Source organism: Dermacentor albipictus, chromosome 4, assembly GCF_038994185.2.
Source record: "Dermacentor albipictus isolate Rhodes 1998 colony chromosome 4, USDA_Dalb.pri_finalv2, whole genome shotgun sequence".
Taxonomy (NCBI): domain Eukaryota; kingdom Metazoa; phylum Arthropoda; class Arachnida; order Ixodida; family Ixodidae; genus Dermacentor; species Dermacentor albipictus.
In genome coordinates this window covers 11078015-11101226 of record NC_091824.1, presented here as the reverse complement: position 1 = coordinate 11101226, position 23212 = coordinate 11078015, and the positions used below count along the sequence as shown (strand labels likewise).

At 43.7% G+C, this 23212-nt stretch overlaps 1 protein-coding gene across 1 annotated transcript in view; it reads right to left on the bottom strand.

The window, feature by feature from the left end:
- The window catches only part of pyd (zonula occludens-like protein polychaetoid), a 448973-nt gene extending 427398 nt beyond the window's left edge, over nucleotides 1–21575 (bottom strand). Inside the window, exon 1 of the mRNA XM_065435932.2 lies at nucleotides 21412–21575. Coding sequence (XP_065292004.2) covers nucleotides 21412–21438 — 27 coding nt within the window. The 5' untranslated portion in view covers nucleotides 21439–21575. The remainder of the gene's footprint in view (nucleotides 1–21411) is intronic.
- Between the last annotated feature and the right edge of the window lie 1637 nt (nucleotides 21576–23212).

Here is a 23212-nt window from a genome sequence, read left to right as displayed (position 1 = left end):
GAGCACGCTGATACCGAAATCTGCACTGACGCCAGTAGCCTAGGCCTCGGTGCCCTGCTAGTCCAGAGAAAAGATGGTCATGAACACGTGATAGCTTAGGCTAGCCGGTCGTTGTCAAAAGCGGAAGGCAATTATTCTACAACTGAAAAGGACTCGCCATCGTTTGGGCTACAGCGAAATTTCGCCCGTACCTATATGGCAGGCCATTCAAAGTCGTCAGCGACCATCACGATTTGTGTTGGCGAGCGAATTTAAAGGATCCTTCAGGACGGCTGGCGTGGTGGACCCTAAGACTGCAAGAATATGATATCACTGTAACCTATAACTCCGGACGAAAACACTCTGATGCCGATTGCCTATCACGCGCCCCCACTGACTCGCCGCCGCAAGATGACGAAGATGACGACGCCTTCCTCGGCATTTTAAGCGCAGAAGACTTCGCTGAACAACAGCGAGCAGACGCGGAGTTGAAAAACCTCATCGAGTATTTGGAAGGGCACACCAACGTTGTCCCTAGGGCATTTAAGCAAGGATTATCTACGTTCTCGCTTCAAAACAACCTACTCGTAAAGAAGAACTTCTCACCAGTGTGCGCCAACTACCTTCTTGTTGTCCCGTCAGGACTGCGTCCAGAAGTACTGCACGCCCTACACGACGATCCAACCGCTGGGCACCTTGGATTCTCCCGGACGCTGTCGAGGATACAGGAAAGGTATTATTGGCCGCGCCTGACCGCCGACGTCGCCCGTTATGTCAGAACATGCCGAGACTGTCAGCGACGCAAGACACCACCGACAAGACCAGCCGGATTACTACAGCCAATCAAGCCTCTTTGCCGACCATTCCAGCAGATCGGGATGAACTTGTTGGGACCCTTTCCGACGTCAACAACCGGAAATAAGTGGATCGTCGTGGCAACGGACTACCTCACCCGCTTCGCTGAAACTAAAGCACTGCCGGAAGGTAGCGCCGCCGAAGTAGCGAAATTCTTTGTCGAAAACATCCTGCTGCGACATGGCGCCCCAGAAGTCCTCATCACCGACAGAGGAACGGCCTTTACAGCGGAGGTCACCCAAGCCATTCTTCTGTACAGCCATACAAGTCACAGGAGGACAACTGCCAACCATCCGCAGACGAATGGTCTCACGGAGCGCCTGAACAAGACCCTCGCCGACATGCTAGCAATGTACGTCGACGTCGAGCACAAGACGTGGGATGTGGTCCTGCCGTATGTAACCTTTGCTTACAACAGGGCGGTGCAAGAAAGAACGCAGATCACGCCGTTTAAGCTGGTTTACGGCAGGCACCCAACGACGACCCTCGATGCCATGCTGCCGCACGTAACTGACGAAGAGAATCTTGACGTCGCTACCTATCTCCAGCGCGCCGAAAAAGCCCGACAGCTCGCCCGCCTGCGAATCAAGAACCAGGAGAGGACTGACAGCCGACACTACAACCTCCGACGACGCTTCGTCGAGTACCAGCCCGGCGACCGTGTTTGGGTATGGACCCCGATACGCCGACGAGGACTGAGTGAGAAACTACTGATGATGATGATGTGTGGTGTTTTATGGCGCAAGGGCCAGGTTTGACCAAAGAGCGCCATGACATGTGCTAATGTTGACGATGTATTGTGGATGACCTGCACAATGAACTCATCATGGTAGATGTGATATGGCTGTAAAGGGGCCTAAAATACTTACGCTGTAAGTGGAGTGGAATATATAGGTGGTAAAATAATGACGGTGACTAGGATGTGATGTGGGCTATGGCAATGGGCTTTCGTTAAAAGATGATGCAATAAAATCATAACACTGACTCCAGTGTTTAAAGAGAGCCCTTGAATGCAGGGCTGTTAGTCGTGTGCTTAAAAGTTGCCTGGCCAGATGATTTTCAGGGTGTCCGTTGCGGCTAAAAACTCTAAGACTGCTTGCAGATTGAAAAAGAGGTTCATCGCTAAGAAAAAATGCAGGGTGAAGGGGTAAATTCTCGCGATATCCAGCAGGGAACTACTTTTTCCTCTCTGTTTCTATTGCAGGGCACTGAATAAGAGCATGGAGGACAGTGAGATTATTGCCGCACTTAACACAAGTTGGAGGATCGCCCCCAGTCAATAGATGAGAATGGGTGCCGTATGTGTGGCCTATCCTTAATCGGAAAAGAAGTACTCCCTTGTACCGTGCTGTTTTGTCACTTATCCAATTCCGCAATTTCGGTTTTATAATGCGCAACTTATTCAATGTTTGTGTATCCCACTCTTCTTGCCAATGATTCCTCAATGTACGGCGCAGAAGGGGCTTTAGGTCTGTGGCAGGAATGGGGATATTTCTATCTGTGTTGCTAAAACTCATTGACGTAGCGTTTTCGTCAGCAGCTACGTTGCATTTTATGCCTTTATGGCCAGGTACCCAGCATAGTATAATCAATTGGTTGCACATATATGCGGAGAATAACAAGCTATACAGCTCAATAAAAAGCGAGTTCTTGTGCTTTCGTAAGCTAGTTAGTGCTCTCACTACACTTAATGAGTCTGTAAATACAACAGCCTTAGCGATATTTTTGAGCCGTATGTGTTGAATAGCCTTAAGAATGGCGTATGCTTCCGCTGTAAAGATATTGGTGTATGGGTTTAGTGGTCCAAATGTTGAAAGTGAGGGTCCCAGAGCTGCGTAAGCAACACCAGCTGGAGACTTCGAAGCATCTGTGTAAAATTCACCACATGAGTATTTCTCCTTGAGTTCCATAAAATGCGAATATATGTGTGCCTCCGGGGCTCGTTTCGGTATTTCTAAGAAAGAGACGTCGCATTGGATAGTCTGCCACTCCCAAGGTGGTGGAAGCCGTGTTGGAGCCATTAGGACATTGTGTAAAAGAGGGACCCCTGTTTTCTCTGATAGTGCTTCCAACCGGAGGGACAGAGGAGGCCTAGTGGCTGGGCGGTTACGAAACAGCCTAGCAGTGGACAAGTCGCATATAGTGAAATGACAAGGATGTTTAGCATCTGAGCTAACTTTAAGGGCGTAGGAGAAAGTTAAGTATGTCCTTTGGTAGTGCAATAACCATTCGTTTGACTCGACGTAGAGGCTTTGCACAGGGCTAGTCCTAAAGGCGCCTGTAGCAAGGCGGATACCTAAGTGGTGAATAGGATCAAGCATTTTCAGAGCACTAGGTCCGGCATAATTGTAGACTAATGCTCCGTACTCAAGGCGAGTTAATATTAGACTTTTGTAGAGCTTTAAAAGGCACCGCCTGTCGCTTCCCCAAGATGTACGTGACAAGAGCTTCAGCAAGTTCATAGACTTGAGGCACTTTGATTTCAGATACTTCAAGTGTGGTACAAAAGTCAGCTTACTGTCTAAAAGGATTCCTAGAAATTTGAGTTCATGGCTCACAGATAGCCGTTCTCCATTTAGATATATTGCGGGGCCCGCCATTATGCCTCTCTTGTTAGAAAATAGGACGCATGTACTTTTTTGCGGGTTTAGTTTGAAACCGTTTTGGTCCGCCCACTTAGATAATTTATTTAAGCAAAGCTGTACTTGTCGCTCGCAGATACTTAGGTTACATGATTTGAAACCTATCTGGATGTCATCCATATATACAGTATAAAACATACTATGTGATATGGCAATCTGGATCGAGTTCATTTTGACAATAAAAAGAGTGCAGCTTAGCACACCACCTTGCGGAACGCCGGCCTCTTGCCTAAATAGACGAGACAGAACGTTACCAACTCTAACACGGAACGTGTGATTGGAGAGGTAACTCTGAATCACGTTCAGCAAGTTGCCTCGAACTCCCATTTCAGACAGGTCACGGAGGATTCCAAAGCGCCAGGTTGTGTCGTATGCCTTTTCCATATCTAAAAATACTGACAAGAAGAATTGTTTGCGGACAAAGGCATCACGGATATTTGTCTCGACGCGGACAAGGTGATCTGTTGTGGATCTACGCTCCCTAAAACCACACTGAAAGGGATCAAGTATTTTGTTGCTTTCAAGAAAATGGATGAGGCGACGGTTAATCATCTTCTCAAATAATTTGCATAGACAACTAGTGAGAGCTATAGGTCTATAACTGTTGGGTGAGGAAGGGTCATTGCCCTCTTTGAGAATAGGGATTACGATTGATTCTTTCCAGACAGAAGGAATATATCCGGCAGAGAACATGGAATTGAAGAGTGACAGTAGTGTTTTTTGGGTTTCAGGGTGTAAGTGTCTGATCATCTCATACATTACTCTGTCACTTCCTGGAGCGGACTTGTTGCAACAGTTCAGTGAGGCTTGGAACTCAGCCATTCCAAATGGACGATTGTATACCTCATTGGATGTGCCTTTCCCACCCAGAGCCGTCTGTTCTGCTTGTCGCCGGAATTTCAGGAATGTATTTGTGTAATGAGGCGTACTGGAAATGTGCTCGAAATGGGCTCCTAGACAGTCAGCCTGGTCCTCTAGGGTATCTGTTTGCGCGTTTACTAATGGTAGAGGGTGAGTTTCGCGGCCTTTCATTTTGTTTACTCTGTTCCAGGCTTTTCTTTCGTCTGGATATGAATTAATACTAGAAATGTATTTCTGCCAACTTTCCCTTTTGGCAAGGCGGTGCGTTCTTCTACCTTCTGATTTTATTTTCTTGAAGCTGATCAAGTTCTCGGTAGTTGGGCAGTCGCGAAGGCGACTCCAAGCCTTATTTTGATTTTTTCGGGCTTCCTTACACTGCTCATTTCACCAAGGAATACGTCGTTTAGAGGGTGATCCATTCGTTTGAGGGATGCATATTGATGCAGCTTCTGTTATAAACGCCGTCAAATATGACACTCTATCATCGATTGAGAGAGTACAGATGTCATCCAAGGCCAAATGTGTCAGCTCTCTGTATCGTTTCCAGTCAGCACAGTCGACCTTCCAACGGGGCAGATGTGGAAAAAACTTATCGCTTTTTGTTAAAATTAAGACAATTGGGAAATGGTCACTCCCATATGGATTTTTGATCACGTTCCGCTCCAGGTATGGCACTAGTGTACTTGATGTTATGCTTAAGTCAATAGATGAGAACGTTTTGTTTGCCACGCTGTAGAATGTGGGTTCTTTCTTGTTTAGTATGCATGCATTGGAAGATAAAAGGAAGTTTTCTAGTAAGCGCCCTCTCGTATCACAACGAGAACCTCCCCAGAGGGTGTCGTGTGCATTTAAATCGCCTACTACAATGTAAGGTTCGGGGAGTTCTGCGATAATGCTCTCGAATTCTGTTCTGGAAAGTTGATGGCTCGGAGGAATGTAGAGAGAGCAAACAGTAACTAGCTTATCAAACAGCACGGCTCTGATTGCCACTGCCTAAAGGGGCGTTTGCGGATGTAAATGCTTACAGGCGATACCCTTATCAACTATAATAGCAACACCGCCTGACGAGGCGTAGGCGTCACTGCGATCTTTGCGGTAAATGGCATCATCATCATAATCATCATCATCATCATCAGCCTGGTTACGCCCACTGCAGGGCAAAGGCCTCTCCCATATTTCTCCAACAACCCCGGTCATGTACTAATTGTGGCCATGCCGTCCCTGCAAACTTCTTAATCTCATCCGCCCACCTAACTTTCTGCCGTCCCCTGCTACGCTTCCCTTCCCTTGGAATCCAGTCCGTAACCCTTAATGACCATCGGTTATCTTCCCTCCTCATCACATGTCCTGCCCATGCCCATTTCTTTTTCTTGATTTCAACTAAGATGTCATTAACTCGCGTTTGTTCCCTCACCCAATCTGCTTTTTTCTTATCCCTTAACGTTACACCTATCATTCTTCTTTCCATAGCTCGTTGCGTCGTCCTCAATTTGAGTAGAACCCTTTTCGTAAGCCTCCAGGTTTCTGCCCCGTAGGTGAGTACTGGTAAGACACAGCTATTGTACACTTTTCTCTTGAGGGATAATGGCAACCTGCTGTTCATGATCTGAGAATGCCTGCCAAACGCACCACAGCCCAATCTTATTCTTCTGATTATTTCCGTCTCATGATCCGGATCCGCATTCACTACCTGCCCTAAGTAGATGTATTCCCTTACGACTTCCAGTACCTCGCTGCCTATCGTAAATTGCTGTTCTCTTCCGAGGCTGTTAAACATTACTTTAGTTTTCTGCAGATTAATTTTTAGACCCACTCTTCTGCTTTGCCTCTCCAGGTCAGTGAGCATGCATTGCAGTTGGTCCCCTGAGTTACTAAGCAAGGCAATATCATCAGCGAATCGCAAGTTACTAAGGTATTCTCCATTAACTTTTATCCCCATTTCTTCCCAATCCAGGTATCTCAATACCTCTTGTAAACACGCTGTGAATAGCATTGGAGAGATCGTATCGCCCTGCCTGACGCCTTTCTTTATTGGGATTTTGTTGCTTTCTTTGTGGAGGACTACGGTGGCTGTGCAGTCGCTATAGATATATTCCAGTATTTTTCATATGGCTCATCTACACCCTGATTCCGTAATGCCTCCATGACTGCTGAGGTTTCGACAGAATCAAATGCTTTCTCGTAATCAATGAAAGCTACATCTAAGGGTTGGTTATATTCCGCACATTTCTCTATCACCTGATTGATAGTGTGAATATGATCTATTGTTGAGTAGCCTTTACGGAATCCTGCCTGGTCCTTTGCTTGACAGAAGTCTAAGGTGTTCCTGATTCTATTTGCGATTACCTTAGTAAATACTTTGTAGGCAACGGACAGTAAGCTGATCGGTCTATAATTTTTCAAGTCTTTGGCGTCCCCTTTCTTATGGATTAGGATTATGTTAGCGTTTTTCCAAGATTCTGGTACGCTTGACGTTATGAGGCATTGCGTATACAGGGTGGCCAGTTTCTGTAGAACAATCTGCCCACCATCCTTCAACAAATCTGCGGTTACCTGATCCTCCCCAGCTGCCTTCCCCCTTTGCATATCTCCCAAGGCTTTCTTTACTTTTACCGGCGTTACTAGTGGGATTTCAAATTCCTCTAGACTATTCTCTCTTCCATTATCGTCGTGGGTGCCACTGGTAATGTATAAATCTCTACAGAACTCCTCAGCTACTTGAACTATCTCATCCATATTAGTTATGATGTTGCCGGCTTTGTCTCTTAACGCATGCATCTGATTCTTGCCAATTCCTACTTTCTTCCTCATTGCTTTTAGGCTTCCTCCGTTCTTGAGGGCATGTTCAATTCTATCCATATTAATCTTCCCTATGTCAGCTGTCTTACGCTTGTTGATTTACTTCGAAAGTTCTGCGAGTTCTATTCTAGCTGTAGGGTTAGAGGCTTTCATACGTTGGCGTTTCTTGATCAGATCTTTCGTGTCCTGCGATAGCTTACTGGTATCCTGTCTAATGGTGGTACCACTGACTTATATTGCACACTCCTTAATGGTGCCCATAAGACTGTCATTCAAAGCAGTTCCCAGTAGGTATGACTTAGTGCCTTAAATGACATAATAAACGAGTTTTGCGCCAAAACAACACACAAGAAAGGAGACAACATGGCCAATTTTTTATGTGGGTGGTCTTGGCGTAAAACTCGTTTATTATGTCGGATAGCCAAGTAGCCCAGCAGTTGGCTTTCCTTAAGTGACGTAATTTTACTGCTAAGCATTGCATTCCTGGTGAAAGAAAAGTCGTGTTGCTGACTTATTTCACATGGTCTTTGATTGAAGAATAGGCATTTCTACGAACGGCATGTGCTACAGCAAAAGCTGGCTATTTTCAGCTCCCCTTTGCCACCGTTACTCAGGTTTTGGCTAAGTGCAAAATAGTTTTCCCTTAAGAAATCTGCAGTTTTTATGAGCGAAAGCTTTGAGGAATTCAAGAAAGCACTTGGTAATGTGCAGAGGGAATTAGGCGAGGTGACGACGGAACAAAGCCGACTTAAAAGTGAAAACAACCGCCTCTCTAAAGAGTTGCAGGCTACTAGACATGAACTGATGGAACTACAGCAATATAGTCGTAGAACAAATCTTGAAGTGAAAGGTATCCCCAGGGTACCCAATGAGTCACTGCCGGCAGTTGTTACCACTTTGGCAGCAAAGGTTGCTGCGCAGGTGACAATGGCTGATATTGATGTCGTACACCGTGTTCCAACAAAAAACAAAAATCAATCTAACATCATTATCAAATTCAAGACCTGCGCCGCGCGTGACAACTTGCTTCAATGTGCAAAAAAAAAAGCCCGTCTTACTGCAGCCGGTTTTGGGCTGACAGAACGTACACAAGTGTTTATAAATGAGCACTTATGCGCTGAGTACAAACTTTTACTGGCAAAAGCGATTGCTGCAAAGAAGCAACACAACTGGAGATATGCTTGGGTATCGAGAGGACGAATATTAATGAGGAAAGCAGAAAACTCCGATGTCCTCCGCATCTTCACGGAGGCTGACCTAGACCGTGTGGCATAGTATCCCCAGTATGCTGACGACCTCTTCTGTTAATAACTTTCACAGATTACATAAACCACACTCACTGCTTCAATGCAATGTGAGAAGTTTAGGAAAAATTTTGATGCTCTTCTTACGCTGTTGGCACAGCACAATAACATGTATGACGTCATAGCCGTCACGGAAACTTGGCTGAAGCCTGGCGAAAGTTATAACATTCCAAATTACGTTTTCCTCTCGTGTCCTAGAATTGCTGCAAACAGGGGAGGAGGAGTGGGATTCTATATTAGAAACTCACTCGGGTACAGGCTTTATTCTTCTTTGAATAGACCTACTAGCGGACACTCGGAGATGTGTTTTGTAGAGTTGAACAATGTCATCACAGGTGTTGTATACCGTCCCCCGCATACTGATTGTAGCATGTTTTTAAATGGCCTAGAATATGCTCTCATCCATCTGACCGAAAATAATGAGAAAGCTGTTATAGTGGGCGACATGAATATTGACACTCTTAGTAGCAGACACACTGAATATTCAAACCTACTGTCTTCGTATGGGTTCAGTAATCTTGTCACTGGTCCCACGCGAATTACAAGTCATACCTCCACTTGCCTTGATCACATTTTATGTAACTTTAATGCAACTGAAAGCCTTTATGGAGCCTACGATACAGGTCCTGCTGACCACTTACTGATTGCGTTCCTATATTGTCTTGACGATACTTATTTCAACCGGACAAATTTTTCCGGTACAACAAAGCGAATTGATCATGAAAAATTGTCACTGTCACTTTTCAAAATGTCATTCTCCGACTTGGACAACTTAAACGCTAACATGCACTGTTCTATGCTAATAGAAAGACTTAAAGGTACAATTGCAGAGTGCACTCAAATAAAAGTAAAGACACGATATACGCAACCAATTTGATTTGATTTTATTGAAATTTAGACAATATACAGTTGTCCGGGTGAAGACGGCTAAAGGTGACACACGTGGTCACCTGACTAGGCCCTAGACACCCTGAATTCACGCAGGCACAGTTTCGACATGGTAAGTTGCGAAGTACATTTTTTTTACGGGAAGAGTATAACAATTGACATACAGCAATATACATACACTGTACATTCAAATCAATCTAATTAATTATGTATAATACCTACAAACATGTTCACTTGATCAAGAAAAGAAAAAAAAAACAAAGCAAGGAATCCTAACTGCATCTCCCATACGACAAAAAAAAAATTTCACATGACAAATATGTTCACTTGACAAAAAAGGATGCTCTAAATCGAGTGCTTCCGCAGAAAACAAAGAACATTGACATTCACTTGACACTCATTCACACGCATGCACTTGACAAAAAAGAACAAAGGAAACAAATTTCTAACAGGTTTATACATGATTTAAGAAAAATTTCTTTGCCTGGTTTCGGAAAGCAGGCAAAGAGGAACAGTTTTCCATAAAGTCTATCAGAGCAGGATAAAGGTTTAACACATTAGGAATTTGCCAATTTAACAGTTGTGTCCCGTAATTCGTCCTGCATTTAAACTTAGTGAAGTTGGTTCTCCTAAACTCGTAGTGGGATTCATGTTTGGTATACCTCAAAGAGAAAAGTTGTGGATCAATTTTAAAATCTGAATATGCAAGCTCTGATAGTCGCAGTTTGTATAGTGATTCAATGTCCAGGATGCGATTTTGCGAAAAATATACAGATGTTGATTCACGTTGTGGTAGATTTTCAATAAAGCGCACACTTTTTTTCTGTAATCTATGGAGGCTTTCCATGTTAGACCTAGTAGTGGTGCCCCAGACAAGCAGGCAGTAATGCAGTCGCGAATGAACGGTATTAAAATACAGTTGACGTCGAATATAACGAGGCAACAATAAGCGAAACTTATTAAGCATACCAATACAGTGTGCAATATTACGCTTAATATAGTGAATATGGCAAGACCAACGAAGGTTTTCATGAAACTGAACACCTAAAAATTTAATTTGTGCTACCTTCTTTAGCGGTCGCGACTCGAATGCCACATCATTATTAATATAAACAGGTCTGTTAATAGGGGTAAAAACAATGTACTTAGTTTTGTCAACATTTAATGAGAGTTCATTTGTAACAAGCCAGTCAGATAGATTCTTAAGCCATAAGTTTACACGCGGGATTAAGGAACCTAGATTTTCACCAGAAAAAAATACACTTGTGTCGTCAGCGTAAAGGATAATAGAAGGGGTTTGTGGGATAGATACCATGTCATTGATGTATAAAAGAAACAGAGTAGGTCCTAGGATTGTCCCCTGAGGAACCCCAAATTTTATTAGCTCAGAATTAGACGTAGCATTATTAATAACAACATACTGGGAACGACCGGAAAGGTAGTTTTGCAATAATTTAAGTGAAGTGCCTCGTATTCCCTAATGTGGTAGTTTGCTAAGAAGTATATCATGTTTAATAGAATCAAACGCTTTGCTGAAATCTAGAAAAACACCTAATGTGTACAATTGATTTTCTATGTTGTTAATAAGTTTATCCTTAATACTGAGCAATGCAGATTCAGTTGATTTCTTCCTCTGAAATCCGTACTGGCTGGGAGAGATTAACTTGTGTTTGTTAAGATAGGTAGTAATCCGTGTATTAATCACTTTTTCTACTATTTTGGAAAACAACGGTAGAACTGATATAGGTCTATAATTACCAATTATATTGGCAGCACCACCTTTAAACAAAACAGCAACTCTTGCCATCTTCATTTTTTCGGGGAAAATACCTGTTGTCAAGATTAGATTTGTTATATGACAAAGTAGATTAACTATTAGGTCAGCAATTGCTTTAATTGGTGCTACCTTTATGCCATCGAAATCGCAAGAACAGTTATTCTTGAAACCTTGTATAATATCATTAATCTCTGCAGGAGTAGCTGGATATAAGAAAAGGCTGTGCTGAAGATTATGTTCCATGTATTTTCCAAGATTACTGGGCGTTCCGGCAGGAAAATCTCCAAATGCCAAAAAATGTCTGTTGAACTCGTTGGCAAGATCTTCACCACTAAGAACCGTTCCTCCAATTGTCATTTGTGTAGGTATATTTGTTTCTGATTTCTGTAGAAGATCTTTGACTGTACGCCACGTTTTTTGGGGGTCAAAGGAGATATCTGAAAATTTATGAGCGTAGTATTGAATTCTAGATTTCTTTATATCTGCACCTAATTGATTTCTAACTTTTTTATACTCTTTCAAAACTGTCAAGTCTTTAGATTTTATAAACTTGGAGAAAAGCCTATTTCGTGCCTTGATTCGCCTGAGCAGGTCTCGTGTAATCCAAGGCTTCCTTCCTTTTCTACACTTTGCTATTGTTACAACTGGGAAAGCGCATTCATACAATTCTGTCAGTTTGTGCAAGAATTTGTTGTATAAAATATTAGGATCTTCATCACGCTGCAATTGGCTCCAGTCAACAGAGTAGACGATTTGACGAAAATATTCAATTTTGCTTTGGTTTATAACACGGTCTCTATTTGGCGGGTTAGTATGTTCGAATGTTTGTTTATTTGACCTTTCCATAAAGCAGAAGGTTGACAGGTGATCACTGATGTCGCTCAGGAGTACTCCTGCCGTGGTACCACCAATATCACTGTTTGTTAGACATAGATCAGTAAGTTTTTCGCTGGAGCTTGTGATACGAGTAGGCGTTGTGATTATATTGGAAAAGCCGTCGGCCAACAACATATCAACAAATTCATTGACAGAATTTGACGTTTCTAGTAGGTTAATATTAAAATCACCCATTATTACCACAGGCTTACTTTGTAAGGAGAGGTCGCCCAATACTATTTCTAAAAAGTTGAAGAACTCTTGAAGAGACGCAGAAGGTGGCCGATAAATTACGCCAAAGATGAATGCATTTGTCTGAATAAAAAGTGATTCGTACGAAGGGCTCAAAACTGTGCACTGTGGCATTATTTCGCAAGAAAAACTGTTTTTAATGTACAAAGCTACACCTCCCCCTTTTTTGGCTTTCCTAAACAGCGCTTCACACCTATAACCAGGAAAGCGAACAACATCATTCGATTCAGTATACCAGGTTTCAGTGAAAGCCAGCGCATCAAATTCATGGTTCAATGACGACAAAAAAATATCAATTTCTTCTTCTTTGTTTTTTAAACTGCATGCATTCAGATGATAAAAGGAAAAGCATCCGGATTTTGAAACCTTCATACATTTAAAAGAGTTAACATCGTGATAAGGACTGTTATCCATTTGAACTGTCATTCACACTAGATATACACGCTCTGTCCATGGATGACACAGAGCGTACTGAACCTAATTAAAGCGCGAGATTACTGGTATACTAAAGTGAAACAATATCGAGGAAACACGTACTACTTTAATCAATACAAGGAGCACAGAAACAAAGCATTGGCAGCAATGAGACTACAGAAGAAGCTTTATTACAGTAAACAGATCAACGCGTCATCTCACAATAGGAAAAAATTATGGGCTACTATAAACTCTATTATTAAACCTACAGTTTCAGAACGAATTCTTCCATCAATAGATACGGGATGTGATGCTTCATCAGTAAGTGAAGAATTTAGTCATCACTTTTGTACGGTTGGAACCCAACTTCTTTTTGGCTCGCAAAGTTCGAGCCATCTTTGCCTGCTTGGAATTCATGTTCCTTTGGCTACATAGATATTTCAATCCAGGAAGTAATAGCAACTGCAAATCTATTAGATAGAGAAAAGGCACCTGGTTTCGATGGTATTGCGGTGTCCGTAGTGAAAAATAATATAGAAACCTTGGCACCTACTCTCGCTAAATTGTTTAACAAAGCATTTTACACGGGCACATACCCGGACGTATTAAAAACAGCAAGAGTGACGCCTATTTATAAAAGTGGGGACCCCAACGATTTCGGTAATTATCGACCTATATCGGTACTGAACTGCATAAACATAATTTTTGTGAAACTACTGGCTAGTAGAATAAGAAAATTTCTATACAAAAATACCATCCTTTCCTCGCGTCAACACGGCTTTCAGAAGTCCCGATCGACAACTACGGCTATTCTGTCTTTAACTAATGTAATCAATGAAGCCTTGAACAACAATGAAATATCAATAGGAGTATTTTTAGATATAAGAAAGCCATTTGATACTGTCGACTATCGCATATTATTCATGAAACTGTAAAGACTTGGATTTCGAGGCATTTCCTTAGACATTTTAAAAAGTTATCTCGATAACCGTAAACAAGCAGTGGTCATCGATGAGCAAACCTCAAGTCTCTCTGACATTACTAGGGGTGTACCACAAGGATCGGTACTTGAGCCAATATTATTTACAATATACATAAATGACCTTCCGGACGGCCTAAATGCAGCTCATGGCTTCATGTATGCTGATGACACAGCTCTTGTGGTCAGTAGCAAATCTTTCAATCATGCTGTTAAAACAATCAACAATGAACTTCAATATATTAGCAAGTGGTTTGAAAGTAATCGACTTTCCTGAAATACAAATAAAACTAAATTTCTTATTTTTACGTCCCCGTTTAAGAAAAAACCTTTTGAGGAGCCATGCCACATTACGATCGGCCGTGATGAAATTGAAAAAGTCGACTGAGTGCTCTACTTAGGGGTAACCCTTGATTCCGCTCTGAACTGGAAGCCTCATATCGATAGGCTGTGTGGTAAGGTCTCTTCTGCATGCTTCGTACTCACAAAGGGGCGGAGTAATCTCAGTTTCGAAACGTTGAGAACCTTGTATTTCTGTCTTGTTCACTCTCACTTAGCCTACTGTATTGAAGCCTGGGGATTTACATACAAAACATACTTGGAGCCTGCAGTACGGCTTCAGAAGAGGGCTTTGCGGATAATTAACTACGCTAGCTTTACTACACCGTCAAGACATCTTTTTCTTGCGAACAAAGTCATGTCATTATCGCACCTGCGAGATTACCGCGTTGCATTATTAGTGTGCTCGATAACGAGATGCAACACGCCATTGCCAGCCACTATCTTCAATGAATCGACATTTAACAGTCGCTCAGCCTCTCTCGAGAAATTTCTCGTGCCGATATGTCACAACCAGTACGGCCAGCGGCGTATACATTATATAGGTGTCAAAATATGGAACTCGCTTCCTGGAAACATTAAGCAGTCAGCAAATTTTAATACTACTGTAAAAGAATTCTTTCTTTCCGATCTAAACTGATTAGTCTTTAACGAAATGTATAATGATGTCAACAACTGGATACAGCGTTGCTGTCACACTTTTTTTTTGTTTTTTATACGTACGTATGTGTTTATGGATGTATAGTAACGTAAGTGTCAATGCCGATGCACCCTTGTTTTTACTCGACACACCGTACATCAAATCTATATATGGCATATCGGTGTGCATTCTTGTTGCATTGAGTGGATGATTGTTGCATGTTGCCGTTCTGCTGACGGCTGGAGTCGCGGGTGTTCGGCCGGTTCTTTTTGTATGGTCGTTTTATGTGTTCTCATCGCGGGCATGTATGTGTGCGAGCTGCCGTGGGGCCATGGGTCTTGTTTTCGATGCGTGCTGCCTCACTGGTGGTGTGGGGCTCGTGTCGTGGGTGACAGCAGTGTCGTGGGTGACAGCGCCTTGCTTTATTGGTATTTGTTTGGTTGCATTTCCTTCTTTTTTTCTGTTTTTGTTTTGTTTGTTTTATCCACAACAAATGATTGCGTCTGAATCGTTTACTCTTTCCTTGTATAACTGCATGGATCCATAACTAGCCTATGGCTAAGGATCCAGACGTTTTCGCATACCATTTTTTTGATAATCTGAATAAAGTTTCTGTTCTGTTCTATTCTGTTCCCAACCTTGTGGTGGTAACGCAGCTCAGATAATCACGTGTGCCAATAGCAGCAAATAAAGAAAGTCAAACTCAGTATACTGTCATTATGGGCGACTTCAATGCAAAAGTGGGGGGAAAGCAGGCCGGTGAAATAGCAATTGGCAACTACTGCGTTGATTCTAGGAACAATCGAGGAGTGAAGTTGGTACAATTCACGGAAAGGAATAAGCTGAGAATAATGGACACTTTCTTCAGGAAGCTTTCGAACAAAAAGTGGACCTGTAAGACCCCTATTGGCGAAACAAGAAATGAAATTGATTTGGTACTTTCTGCCGAACCCAACATAGTGCAGGATGTAGAAGTGCTAGGTAGGGTAACGTGCCGTGATGATAGGTTAGTGAGGGCTAGGATTTACCTCAGTTTGAAGAGAGAAAGAGTAAAGTTGCTCAAGAAGAAACAGGCTAACGGAAGACGCAGTACGGGTAAAAGCAGATCAATATAGCTCGGCACTTGCAAACAAATATGCAGCCATAGAAAAGAGAGGTGAAGATGACATAGAGGGCAATGAATCAAACGGTAATTAGGCTGGCTTCAGAAGCAGCAATTGAAGTGGGAGCTAAGGCACCAAGGAAACTGGTAGGTAAGCTCTCTCAAGTAACAAAGAAGCTAGTAAGTAAATTACAATGCATGAAAGTGTCCAACCCAAATGATCAGATAGAATTCACGGAACTGTGAAAACTAATCAACAACGTGAAAATAAGGGATATTCGAAATTATAACGTGAGAAAGGCTGAGCAAGCAGTAAAAATTGGACGCAGCCTGAAAACAATGAGAAAGAAACTAGGCATCGGACAAACCAAGTTGTATGCACTGAAAGTTGGGCAGGGTAATATCAGCAATCTCGAAGATATAGTAAATGCAGCGGAAGAATTTTGTACTGACCTGTACAGCATTCAAAGCCACCACGATACCTCCAGTCTTAGTAGTAATGAACAGGTTACAGAGGCTCCTTCTGTAACCAGCGATGAAGCTAAAAGGGACTTGCAAGCCATGAAACGGGGAAGCGGCAGGAGAAGATGGACTACCAGTCGATTTAATCAAAGATGAGTGAGACATAATGCTTGCAAAACTGACGGCTCTGTATACAAAGTCTCTATCGATATCAAGGGTCCCAGAGAACTGGAAGAATGCAAACAATATACTAATCCACACAAAGGGAGACCTTAAACAATTGAAAAATTGTACGCCCATTAGCTTACTCTCAGTATTATATAAAATATTCACCAAGATAATCTGCAATAGAATAAGGATAACACTGGACTTTAGTCAACCAAGGGGACAGACAGGTTTCAGGAAGGAATACTCTACAATGGATCACACCATTTCATGAATCAGGTAACCGAGAAATGTGCAGAGTACAATCATCCTCTCTATACGGCTTTCATAGATAACGAAAAGGCCGGCATTTGGTTCAGTCGAGATGCCAGCAGTCATAGATGCATTACGTAATGAAGGAGTACTGGACGATTACGTAACTATCTTGGAAAGTATATACAGAGATTCCATAGCTGGCTCAATTCTCCACAAGAAAAGTAGGAAGATACCTCTAAAGAAAGAGGTCAGACAAGGAGACACAATCTCTCCAATGGTATTCACTGCTTGCTTGGCAAGCAGTGAATATAGCAGTGAAGCAGCTCGGCGATGGGTGGTATTCAAGTTATTAAACTGGTAAGGCTTAGGAGTAAGGATCAACGGCAACCTTCGATTTGCAGACGACATTCTCCTGTTCAGCAACACTGGGGACGAGAGACAACAAATAATTGAGGACCTTAACAGACAGAGTATATGAGTGGGGTGGAAGTATAATGTGCAGAAGACAAGGATACGTCGCGTTCAAAAGGACGCCGCGTTCTCGGCTATCCTTACGACGGCTGGGGACGGGGAGAGGTGGGCGTCATCGAGTGCCCGTTCGTCATCACCGAGTGAGCCTTTGTCGTCGCGACCGGTGCTGTGCGATTCTTCTACTCAAATGAGTACGTCGATGCGTTCAACACCGATGTTGCCCTACAGGGTGTTGGGGACGTACACGAGGTTAGAGCAGTCGATGTGTTCCTGGGATACCGGTCCGACGACGAGTGTGTCCGACGAGGCCAAGGTGGTCGGTATGACGCATCTCGAAATGGGCGATTCACCCCATACGATACTGCTCGCTCGGGGCAAGCCCTACATGGTCACGTTGAACATGGACGTGAAGGATGGACTCGTGAATGGTGCAGTCGGTGCACTTCGATAGCACAGGGAACGCGACGCGCGCGATGCAGTTCGCATTTGGGTGAAATTTCACGTGCCACATGCTAGCCGTCTGGCTCAGATAAAAGCCAAGCCCCTCGCGCATGCTGCTCGGAGACGAGGGATCAGGATCACGGGCGATTGGGTGGCCATTGATGGTTCAATCTTAGTGCTGTCACCGAACAGACTGGAGACGGAATCATAGTCCCCACCGTATACGTTCATCCCGGAAAGTCAAAGTGGAATGTTGAATAATTTATGAACGACACATTTGGGTGGATTCTCCCCGTGGACCCCAATCCCCTCAATACTGTGGGTGATATTAACGTCCATCTGTCTTTCCCCGACGGAAAGTGGTTCTTGGCGTTTTTCTTGGGCAGGTTCGGCTTTCAATGTTAATTACACCGAGACCAAGGTATCCACGACGCGCCATCGGTCGTGCATAGATAGAATAAACTTTATTTTCTAACGAATAAGGTGGTCTACACACCGCCCGACACGCAGGTCAGGGGGTGAGTGCCGCCGCCTCAGATGCAGACTGGGAGGTCTTGGGTCCCAGCCGCCTCTTCAGCCAGTTGGACGAGCCGGAGCTGGAGCTCAGAGTCCGAGCTGCGCAGCAGGGTCTCCCAGGTGTCTCTGCTACCTATATTGTGCGTTCCCCCGGGAGAGTACGGACATTCCCATATTATGTGGTCGAGGGTCCCTCTCGCCCCACAAAGATTACAGCTATCACTCCTGGCCTCGGGGAACATGTGGTTCGCCATAGTCCGAGCTGCGCAGCAGGGTCTCCCAGGTGTCTCTACTACCTATATTGTGCGTTCCACCGGGAGGGTCGGACATTCCCATATTTCATTTCATTTCATTTTTATTCCTTAAAGACCCCGTAACGGGGTATTACATAAGGGGTGGGTTACACAGAAATAAGGAGAAACCATGTATTAATCTATGGTGAAAGGTGATTGGTGACGCTTTCTGTGAAGGTAGATGGACAAGGGATGGCAGTGGTGTCGCCCGGAAGGCCATTGCAGTCAGCAGCTGTACGAGGAAAAAAATGACGTAGAAAAGGTAACGGTGCGTGCACGTGGGCGCGCGACTTGAAGAGGGTGACCAGTGCGGTTAGATATGCGTGTTGGTGGAACAATGTAAGGCGGGATGCCCATCGAGCTATGAAAAAGTTTATAGAATGAAGAAAGACTGGCGATACGGCGGCGACATGAGAGAAGGGGTAAATTAGATTCTAATTTTAGTGATGGCACACTCACATCATAAGAATATGAACGATGAATGAATCTAGTGGCACGGTTTTGAAGTGACTCAAGGGCGTCTTGAATATAAGCTTGTCGCGGGTTCCTAATTGGTGAAGCATATTCCAATTTTGTTCGCACGAGAGTTTTATAAGCTAGCAATTTTACGTTCTTAGGTGCGTTATGTAGATGACGTCGCAAAAATCCAAGTGTTTTATTTGCAGATGATATGACGTTAGTGACGTGCAAAGCCCAAGAAAGGTCATGGCAGAAAGTGACTCCCAGATACTTAAACGATTGAACAGCTTCGACAGGAACACTGCTAATCGCATAAGAAAAAACAAGTGGAAAGCGGCGGTGGTTGAAAGATAAGGTTTTGCATTTGTGAGGGTTAAGTTCCATGAGCCAATCATCCCACCATTGCTTGGTTAAGATCACTTTGAAGGGTTAATTGATCAGAGGCGTTGGCAACAGTGCGATAAATAACACAGTCATCGGCAAACATTCGGATATTACAAGATACATGAGTTGGTAGGTCGTTAATGTAAATAAGGAATAAAAGCGGGCCAAGGACGGACCCTTGCGGAACGCCTGATGTTACTGGAAGGGAAGCAGAGGTAGCACTGTTCACAAAAACAGCCTGAGAGCGGTTATTTAAAAATTCACGGATCCAATTTATGATGTCGGGGTGAAGATTCAACAGTGAAAGTTTGAGTAGAAGGTCGAGGGTCCCTCTCGCCCCACAAAGATTACAGCTATCACTCCAAGCCTCGGGGAACATGTGGTCGGGCATAGACCTAGCGCTCGCTGAGAGGATCTCCAGTGTCGTCACAGAGCCCATGGCCGTCTTGTAGATGGCCATGGGCTCCATAAAGCAACCATACCCATAGCAACCATAAAGTAATATTTACTGTGGTCACAAGATAATACAAATAAACATAAAAAACGCTTATTTGTGGAATATTGCTTTGTTGTTTTATTGTATATTCTTTATAGTTATATACCGCTTCGCTGGTCATCCATCTTCACAGAGTGGAATGGCTCTAAGTTTTGTGGGTGTGTCAAACTCACGATCACTGGCGGAAAAGCATAATGCTATTAACAGGGCGATTTCCTTTCGTTTCGTACATACAATTAACACTTCTTCTTTCACGATAGTCTAGAAACCTTATCGCTGGGTGTGACGAAAGGAGAAACAAGCTAGTACAATCAAGAATGATGTCACGCTGTCGCTTAAATTTCCTCCGTCTTCAGCATCTTCAAGGTTCAACAAAAGCTTTCAATAGACCTTTTTGTGCCGGTGGGTATTGAAGAGCGGAACGTAAACATTCAATGTTTCGACACTTACTAACAGTCATTTTAGCTTCGCCGTTTAAGGTATCCCGATTTATTTAATCCGTATTTAATATGTGTTTTATTTATTCTTCGTGGAATAAATTGAACTCATAGTCAGCACAAGTTCTGTGTTACTTCGCCTGCCCGAAATGGTGCTATAAACAGATGAATTGATCTATTTACACCTCTGTGCCCTTTCTTGCTCTCTTTGCATTGGTCGTAGCTGCATTTTTTTTGGTGGTTGTATTCCATTGAATTCTACGAGTTATTTCCAGTTTAATGTTGCATGTGTCGCTGCTACTTCACATGGCGTGACTGCGTTTCTGTGTTTCCGTTTTTTCATGTATGCTCGGCCCTTATGTAATACCCGGGCCTTTAGGGGTTCACCAATTATGGTAATGATGATGATAATATATGCAGCCGGAGGAAACGAGGTCATGCTCCCACAAAATATTAAGCTTAGTTACTTTTGGTTCTTCTAGTCGCTGCGAAGCGCAAATAATAATAATAATAATAATAATAATAATAATAATAATAATAATAATAATAATAATAATAATAACACCCCATGTACATACGCGTACATCCCTCCCACCCTTTCTTTAATATGTCTCACAGGCGCTAAAATATTCAAGGTTACACAGTATGCGCAGTACACCAGACAACAAAATATTCATTCGGTTGTTTGTCCTTGCGCCCATCCCCGTCTGTATTTTGTGTGTACTGAAACACACCGTCTTTGGACAGTACTCCGCTCCAACACATCCTGTATACAGCAAACGAGGTAGGCATAAAAGATAACTCTGGAGAATAACGTAGATTGGAAGCAACTGCGATCACACGCAGAGATGGCACACATTTGAAGGAAGTCATTCGTTATTAAAATAGCGCATCGGTGCTTACGGAGTCGAACCGGGTGAAAACTACTGTCTTTGCAGGTGCGTGTATTGATATCACTGCTTGAAATACGGGGTTAATAACCACAATAAGGATGGACACACGGTTCTAACGCAGTCTTGCGCGTTGTACGCCAGAGAGAAAGGAAGAAGAAAAAATGGCTTCTTTTCCAAGTATGGCTATATCAAATACACGTGTTCTAATCGTTCACTTGCTAACCACCGTGTCTGTCAATATATCGAGAGGCTGCGTTCAAGAGATTCAGGAAACAAAGCGAAGAACCTCTCTACCAGCACAAGCATCGATCGTATCTCGGAGGCCCGTCGACGATCATGCGGGGCGCGCTGACCGGCCGGCGTTCTTCCTGTTTTCGGCTTCTAGACAATAGTGCGACGAGTTTGTCGCATCAGTGGCCGGTCGCTACTCACCCTGCGCAGCCTGGATCGGCGAGCCATGCCGCCCGTCAGTGCAGCGTCGCGTCGCAGCCGGTTGTGCTCCTGCTCGCGACAACGGCGACATCCGACACGACACGCCTCCTCGTCGGCGAGAAGCGGCGTCTCGCGAGGGTTCACGTCGCGTGCTGCCACCTTGCATCGCTGGCCACGAGCGCCGCCCGCCTCGTCGACGAACGCCTCGTAGCTGGAAACGCGGCCGTGCTGCCCTCGCTCGCTGTCCTGGTACGAAGTAAACATAAAAGAAGGGCCGAGCCAAAATCACGTGCTTACTGTGCGATAGCGGGCATGAAACAAACTTAAATTACGTAAAATGGATCTTTAGGTAAAACCCAAAGCGCACAATGCTTGAGAAAAGCCCTAGGAAAACTTCCTCGCTCTGCTCTGTCCGCGCGTAAGGGACAATGGCATCGCCTTAAGGGCGTATATTGAATTGACCCGTGATGAGATTCAGGTATTGCTTCTTCGCCTTTTTCTTGCTGCGCCTTGGATATTCAAGAATCCTCATGGCACGACTAATGAAGAATTATGCACCAACCGCGGGTTCTGACGATATCCGAAAAAGAATAAACATGGTAAAATATTTTGTTTGTTATAAGCAGATCGATGCGTCGACATAAATTATGTGCGAGTGATGGCTACACATAAAAAGAATGGAGATAAGGGAAACTTATTTTTCTATAAGCGTTGCCCTGAAGCAGTCAAAGGTGTGCCCAGTGCTAGTGATATGTCTTGATAATAGCAAATGAAGGATAGAATGCACATGCCCCTTACAGTCATTAAAACGAGGCCGAAATGCAGTTTGGGTTTGACCGATGCACTGCCCTACTGAGCAATTTGAGATATCGCGGTTTCTTCGCAACCTGTCTGACTCGAACGTTTTGTACCGCCTTGTCATTAGTCACTGCATATTTTTAACGAAATGATTTCATTACTTGCCTAGAAACTCATTTCACCTTACCTCTCTCATATGTGTGTCTTACACTCCATTGCTCGACTGCTTTGCGTTTCGGTAGCAAGCTTGTGTGTTGCTTAGGCTTGTAGGCGATGTTTCATTATCGGCTACGAAATTCACCTTTAACGACGATGTTTTTAGCATGTATAGAATGGGAGTGGCATTGTTAGTCCTCATCTGAACGGTAAAAAAGCTCACAGGAAGATGTAGGCTGCAAATGAAGAGTGCTGGTCGAAAATGGAACCATTGTTGTAGCTAAAGTTTCGGCAACGGGATTCGTCTTCATCAGGGCAGCGACTGCTGTCCCCAGTAGCGTTCTTATCTACTCATAGCTCACTCTCCCCCACCCTAAATTGAGGAGCAGGAGGTACCCTTATCGGTACCGACACATCCACCTTGAAATCACCGACAACAGGGGTAGTCTCATGAACCTTGCAAAGGTTCATGCAAGCTAATTCATGCAAGGTCAGTAGCCATCAACTTTGCGGGACTATGAGTGATTGCATTTTTTGCTTACTTACGGGGGTATGAGCCATTGCTCAGGGGAATATGAGCCATTGCTCACGGGGGTATGAGCCATCGAAGATCACAGTTTTCGACATGCTGTTTTGTATAAGCTGTGTGCGTGATTAGAAAGAGCTTAAAGGGAAGCTGAAACACTTTTCGAAAAAAAATGAGTTCCCTAGGGCATTCTACAGTTTTGAGGCCAGTGAACACGAATATCTCGTTTAAAAAGGGCGGAAACAAACGCAAGCGGCTGTTTTTTTGCAAGAGAACGCGCACCAGCACCTCGGGGCATCGCGCGAACGCCGCTGTTGCCCG